The sequence below is a fragment of the Conger conger genome, chromosome 7 (genome assembly GCF_963514075.1).
Source record: "Conger conger chromosome 7, fConCon1.1, whole genome shotgun sequence".
NCBI classification, from domain to species: Eukaryota; Metazoa; Chordata; class Actinopteri; order Anguilliformes; family Congridae; genus Conger; species Conger conger.
The window spans coordinates 23,443,294-23,450,793 of NC_083766.1; the positions used below are offsets into that span (position 1 = coordinate 23,443,294).

The 7,500-nt window shown below is 46.0% G+C and overlaps 1 protein-coding gene across 1 annotated transcript in view; it reads left to right on the plus strand.

Annotated features, from left to right (window-relative positions):
- The window catches only part of LOC133132572 (teneurin-2-like), a 403,992-nt gene that overhangs the window by 302,032 nt on the left and 94,460 nt on the right, over positions 1-7,500 (plus strand). Inside the window, exon 6 of the mRNA XM_061248068.1 lies at positions 2,948-3,186. Coding sequence (XP_061104052.1) covers positions 2,948-3,186 — 239 coding nt within the window. The remainder of the gene's footprint in view (positions 1-2,947; positions 3,187-7,500) is intronic.

Consider the following 7,500-nt stretch of genomic DNA (forward strand, 5'->3'; position numbering starts at 1 on the left):
CCCCACAAGCAGGCATACAACAGACTGAAATAACACAATCTAATTTCTGCCTGTTTCTCTGACTCCCAATTTACATTTTCCGGACGCTACGCTAACATTTTTATTTCCAAGCAGCACATGTGCTCCAAAATTGAAAGTGAAAATTGAACATTAATGCATCCCAATTAGTAGATGGGCTCCTAATTATTTTCCCAGTTTAGCACGCATCCATTTTCAAGCACAATGTTCCTAAAATGGGCGCACTGTCGAGCCCTGATTTTCATTTTCTATTCTGTGCTATCAGTCGTTACAGATACAGAATAGTAAATATGACTAATTATTTATTTCAAAAATGTTGAGCCAGAATGTCTTAACCAGGAAATGAGGGGAGTGAGGGATTAACTTTCCACAGGAAGCGAAGCCTTCCGATTGGCTGAAGCAAGGCAGGGATTTTTGGCAGCCAATGGCATGGTAGCTCCAGCAGTGATGGGGTTCTGGAAGCTTCATCATCCATCTTCCCATCAGTGAGAATGTATGAATGTGTCATTTGTGTTCTGCTTTTGTATTGTTTTGAATTTAATGTCGGAAATTTTTTTTTTTTAAACTCCCATTGCTGCCTTGGCCAAGTGTGTGACTGCGGTGTAGAGCCTCCTGCCTTCCGGTGGTTTTTGTCTGGCATCAGAGCAGTGAAACGTGTGTGTGTGTGTGTGTGGGTGTGTGTGTGTTTGTATGTATGTGCATGTGTGTGTGTCTGGGTGGTGTGTGTGTGTGTGTGCGTGTGTGCGTGTGTGTCTGGGGGGTGTATGTGTGTGTGCATTTGTGTGTGTGTGTGTGTGTGTGTGCGTCTATGTGCCCGTGTGTGTGTGTGTGTTTGTCTGGGTGGTGTGTGTGTGTGTGTGTGTGTCTATGTGTGTGTGTGTGTGTGTGTGTGTTTGTGTGTGTCTTAGTGCTTGTCTGTGTGACAGGCAGGCAGGGTTATAATATGTGTGTGTGTGTGTCTATGTGTCCGTGTGTGTGTATGTGTGTATGTGTGTGTGTGTGTGTCCATGTGTGTGTGTGTGTGTGTGTGTCTTAGTGCTCGTCTGTGTGACAGGCAGGCAGGGTTATAATGTGTGTGTGTGGTTGTGTGTGTGTGTGTGTGTGTGTGCATGTGTGTGTGTGTATGTTTGTGTGTGTCTTAGTGCTCGTCTGTGTGACAGGCAGGCAGGGTTATGTGTGGGAAATCCACATTTCCAGTGTACTCAAATCCAGACATTCGTCAGCGTCCCACCATGACCTGTTCTGATGGATTTTTTATGTGAAATATAACTTATTAACTTTGACATGTTATAAAACATTAACCCCACCCCACAGCACCACTCCCAAACCTCTAACACCTCTCCCCAACCCAAAAGCAGTCCCTCTATTAACCCAAACCGTTCTCCATTAAATGAGAAGCACCGTTAGCTTAAACCCGGCTGCTGGCACATTCACAACAGCACAAAGACAGGAGCCGAGGAGACATTGAGTGAGTTGTGGTATTTTTCACATGCACGGCGCCCTTTTCTTTGACATTTTAAAGACAAACTGTCAAAATTCACTTTTTCCTCAATTGAGTCAATGCTTCCTAACCGTAGGAACACGTCTTAAAAGTATATATTCCATAAAATTAATGAAATTGTTGGAATTGAAACCTGAGTATTTTCACATCAAAGTTTTTTTTTTTTTTTTTTTCATCCACCTCCTGGAAAACGATTAGATTTGACATCATCCTCATTTCGTGTCAGTCACACCGACTCCCCGCCCTTCAGAAATTACCCCCGTGACCAGCGTTTCACTGGCGTCTACGTCGAATCACAAAGCTAGCTCTGCTCCTTCCGTTTCAGCTTGTCTGTAGCATCTTGTCTGTAGCATCTTGTCTGGAGCATCTCGGCCGCTGCTGTATTATTCAGCCGGCGTCTCTGCTCTGTTTCCGTCGGCAGTAATCAGCTCTGTAACAGAACAGACTGCCGGCTCCAGAGGGCCCTGGGTGCGGAGGCTGGCTGACTGGGGCTCCCTGCCGGAGAACGGGAGGGAGAGGGTGGCTCTGCGGTCCTCCCCGGCCCCGGAGCCGCATCACCCGTCCCTCCCCCAAATCTCCACCCCTCCCCTTGATCCTCCCCTCCTCCCCCGGTATCCTCACCTGCTCCCTTTTTTTATTTTCATCCCTCTGTCACTACAAATTTATCACTCGCTCCCCCTCTCCGTCTCCCCGTCTCCTCCCCTCCCCTGATATGAAACGTCCTTCCCCCCCGTGCGTCCATCCCGTTCTTTATATAAGAGATATCTTTCTCTCTCCATCTTCCTCAGCCTCTGCCTTTCTCTTTACATAAAACACATTCTGCATTTTTCATGTGTCTCCGCTCGCCCCTATCCCAACTTTCCTCAAATTCAAAGACAAGAGAATCTCTGCTGCCAAAGCAGCCAATACATAAATGATGACTTTAACTTACATGCTAAGTCACTCTCATTTCTCTTCATATCGTTTTAGAATGGTGATGCTCGCCAACAGAAGCTTCAAAACATCGTAGGCAGTCAACCTTAATAAAACGCCCGCCGTCGCGTGGAACGTCCTCAGCGGCCCGGTCTTCAAAGCGGGCTGTCCGATGTTTCGCTTACTGCCGCACCGAGAACGAAAACAACAGCCCGGGTTCAGAAATCCTCGTTGCGTAGTGACAAATGGGTCTGCGGAAAGGATACACCTTATCGTCCATTAAGGGTTTTCTCTTTAAATTGGTCTTGTCGTCGTACTCTTCAGAACCAATAAGGCTGTCTGTGGATGAATGGTTCTTGAAAAGCGGTAGGGAGAGAGAGCTGGTGTTTATAATGAATACGGGCCCAGCCCGGGGGGGGTTTCACTCCGTTTCGCAGCTAACAACGCCGGCTTCTCGTCTCACAGCGCTTTAATATAATCTGTTTCATTTCCTGTGTGCGTGTGTGTCTGTTCCAGGCACTTCCTGTTTAAGACGTCGTCGGGGACCACGCCTCTGTTCAGCAGCTCGTCGCCGGGGTACCCCCTGACCTCCGGGACGGTGTACTCGCCCCCGCCCCGGCTGCTGCCCCGGAACACCTTCTCCCGCAGCGCCTTCAAGCTGAAGAAGCCCTCCAAGTACTGCAGCTGGAAGTGTGCGGCCCTGTCCGGGATCACCGCCGCCGCCCTGCTGGCCGTGCTGCTGTCCTACTTCATAGGTACAAAACCGCCTTTACCCTAACCCAACACTAACCTAACCCCACACTAACCCAACACTAACCCCAACACTAACCCTAACCCGACACTAACCCAACACTAACCCAACCACAACACTAACCCTAACCAGAACCGCCCTGCTGGCTGTGCTGCTGTCCTACTTCATAGGTACATAACCGCCTTTACCCTAACCCAACACTAACCTAACCCCAACACTAACCCTAACCCTAACACTAACCCAACCCCAACACTAACCCAACACTAACCCTAACCCTAACACTAACCCAACACTAACCCTAACACTAACCCAACACTAACCCTAACACTAACCCTAACCCAAACCGCCCTGCTGGCCGTGCTGCTGTCCTACTTCATTGGTACAAAACCACCCACACACACACACACACACACACACACACACACACACACACACACACACACCTTACCCTACTGGAGAGGAAAGCTCTGGAGTTGGGAAAGTGCTTCAGCTCGACCATTTCATCCTCATCCTCCAGAGTCTTCCACATTTTTTTCGGGCTGAGGACACAGGCCACTCTGAAATTATCGCCAAAAAAAAGGCCATATAAATTAAACAATTAGCTATACTTTATATATAAATGATGTTATTTTTCTCAGAGACCTCTCCCTTTGCAAGGATAACACTTCTCGGATATGTTTTCTGTATCTTCTATGACATTACATTTCATTACATTACATTACATGATATACAATATGAGATACATACATATTGCATTTGCAGACATGTTGTTTGCACAGATTCTATCAAGGCTCTTCTGAACAGACTCATAACATCACAGATCAGCCACTACATTTTCAGGATGGTTAAGTTGTCAAATTCACTGCTGGTGTGTGTGGAAAAAGTCTATACAGTATATACAGTACATACACACTTGCACACACACACACACACACACCTTTGAAATCTATATTTTGAGATGCGGTTCACTGAAATGTCGATCTGTTAGTGTCACTGCACCTGTCTGGTCTACCTTTAATATTTGATGTTTTACCATCGTGTTGGATCATGGCTCTCTGCAGTTTGTAGACTTTGAACATTTTTAGTAATGTAGCTACAGGGTATCATTTTTAAAATTATTTTTGCAGCTACATTCTCAAAAATACCATCTTGGATTCTTCGCCAATGTTTTGCCCCTATAGCAGTCAGAGAAAAATTACACGTTGTGTGGTTTCAAGTTGTGTGGTTCATTGATAAGACCAGGAGAGACTCATAACTGGATTATTTTCAGCCAGCTTTCTGCCGAGGTTTACTGCATGTTTCTTATGTCAAATCAAATCAAATCAAAACTTAGTTTGTACACTATAGCACATTCCACAAACAATTGTCACAACAGGTTTCACAGAAAACCCTGTCCTAAACCCCCACAAGAGTCAGCCTAGGGCATTCCGACATGAGCAAGGAAAATCTCCCTGGTGGCTGACAGGAAGAACCCTTGGAGGAACCAGACTCAAGCAGGGAGCCCATCTTCCGGGCTCTGGGCGTGGGTTTTAATGGCCAACACGCTCAATCTCTCGATGCTCAGGCTAGCGAAGTTAGCGGCAGCTAGGTGACAGTCCTGAGCTCAGACGTTGGGTGAGGCTGGGAGAGCCGATGGTGGGGGTGTAACTGTGTAAAACATGTTTCCTGCCATCCCTCTACCTCATCTCTGCTTGGACTTCATTCATTCGGATTGAACATTTATGTACTTTTATGAAGCTGCTCCTATTTAAAACCGTTTTTTCAAGAAACCGGTGTCAACCAGCGGCAGATGGGTTCCCCTACTGAGTCAGGTTCTGCTCCAGGCTTCTTCCTGTTTTTCCTTGCCACAGTTGCCCTAGGTGTACTCCTGGGGACTGGTTTCTCTGTAAAGCTTCTTTGTGACAAAGCCCTTTTGTTAAAAGTGTAAAAAACAGCATTGATTGGTTGATATTTGCAGTATTCTGTTCCTCCTCTTGGTTTGTAATATTTCCGTTTCTCTGAAGAAGCAAGGCAGCCATCTCGGGGAATGCACTGCACGTACAGTAGCTACAGAGCCGCTTTAACTAACTTTGAGAAAAATCTCCTTCAACATGGCTGTCCTTCTCGCCTCCTTAATATTACTTTTGCTCTGTGTGAACACCAGCAATGTAACACCAACACAGTTCAACACGTTTAGCTTTCGTTAACACGGTTATTCGTGGTTAAAATTAAGAACACCTTTGTATTAAGCCCCTGTGATGTGTGGAAAGAAGTGGTTGTGGAGATTGTGTGTGGAGGTGTGTGTGTAGGTGTGTGTGTAGGTGTGTGTGTGTGGGACGGGAGGGTGCAGGGGGGGTGCATCATTCCGTCGAAGTCGTGCCGAAGCTTCGGAACCCAGCTGTGGTTCAGAGGGGGATTTAATCCAGCAATCACGGATCTGGGAATTCTGTGCGGGATTGGCAGGGGGATGACGGACAGGCTGGAAGCCTTTGATGAGCCCCTAATGGATTGTGCTCCTGTATGGCCCAGGCAATAACAGGTGAGCGGATGTCCATCTGCAGAGATAATGTGTGTGTGCTTCTCATGGCCTGCAACTCTGCTGAGGCTGAGCGGGTCAATCTCCGGACCGGCTGAGTGAGGCCATGGCATTCAGTCGCCTGATTTTCTTTTCAGAGACCGGGAGAAATGGTGTTTGTGCGTGATAGTGTCAGGTGCGTCTTTGTGTTTGTGCGTGTGGTGTGTATGTGTGTGTGCCTGTGAGTGTGTGTTAGTATGTCTGTGTGTGTGATAGTGTCAGGTGCGTCTTTGTGTTTGTGTGTGTGTGTGTGTGTGTGTGTGTGTGTGTGTGTTAATATGTGTGTGTATGTCTGTGTGTGATAGTGTCAGGTGTGCCTTTGTGTTTGTACGTGTGGTGTGTATGTGTGTGTGTGTGTGTGTGCCTGTGAGTGTGTGTTAGTATGTTTGTGTATGTCTGTGTGTGTGATAGTGTCAGGTGTGTCTTTGTGTTTGTGTGTGTGTGTGTGTGTGTTAATATGTGTGTATGTCTGTGTGTGATAGTGTCAGGTGTGCCTTTGTGTTTGTGTGTGTGGTGTGTGTGTGTGTTTGTGTGCCTGTGAGTGTGTGTTAGTATATGTGTGTATGTCTGTGTGTGTGATAGTGTCAGGTGTGTATGTGTGTGTGTGTGTTTGTGTGTTTGTGCCTGTGAGTTTGCGTTAATATGTGTGTGTCTGTGTCTGTGTGTGATGAGTGTACTGTGTGTATGTGCTTACGTGTGTTAGTATGTGTATGTTAGTGTATTTGTTGCGTGAATGTGTGTGTGTGTGTGTGTGTGTGTGTATGTGCGTGAATGCGTGCGTGTGAAGGCTTGTTTTAACCTGGTCTTGTTAGAAGACCGCGGGTTTGCCTGGAGAGCTCTGTTTTAAGAACAGAGGTGAACATTTTTTTCCTTAAATGTGTGGACCAACATCTGTTTAGGGATTTTTTTTTATGGCATTCAGCGATGCTTTGGATTTCATTTCACATGTACCAATTTGCAAAAATGAGAGAGCTGTCTCATTTCCTATAATCAAAAGTTCTTCTAAAAGTTAGCGTATGAGCAAGCGTGTCGACTTTAATTACGGCCTCATGGCCTGCGTTTCATCATAAATTTTAAAAGTTGAATTCTAATTGTGCAGTTCAGTCATTTTTGTAGCTGTCTTTTGATATCATTATTTGGAGGCCTGGCTCATTACTGAGAACAGATGGCAAAATGTCTTACAAGCGACAAGCAGTCTTGTTAGCTAGCGGGCCCGGGTTCATTCCACAAACGTGATCTGTGACCTTTTTCCGCTCTGGAGTGCAAAATCTTGTGAAATTGCAGGAATTCGTCCCTCGCAGACCGGTGATAAAATGTGCGACCACTCCCAGCCTCTTGCCGACAGTCTTCCTGTTTCCGAGCGCGAGTGTGCCGTTTTACGCGCTTGTTTGAAGAAGCCGGGGGAACGGCGCTCGCGAGCCTGGAGAGAATCTTCTGCGATCGCACAAATTTCTTTTTTTTACGATATTGATATTGCTGCTAAATATAGATTTGCCGCAAGCAGAAATTGTCCCTTTGTGTGAAATACTTGTCTCGCAGCTTACTACCGTATAAAAACGGCAAGAATGAAGCTGGAACTCAAAGACAGAAATCCAATGTTTCCACTTCCAGTGATTTAAAAAAAAAAAACGTGTTTTGTCTATTACGTCAAATAGGCCTTTATTTAGAATTTAGAACATTTATCTCTGAGCTGTTTTGACTGCAATCAAAGAACATGTTTTGACTACTGAACAGTTTAGCCATCTCTTCATCAGCCAGAACAGT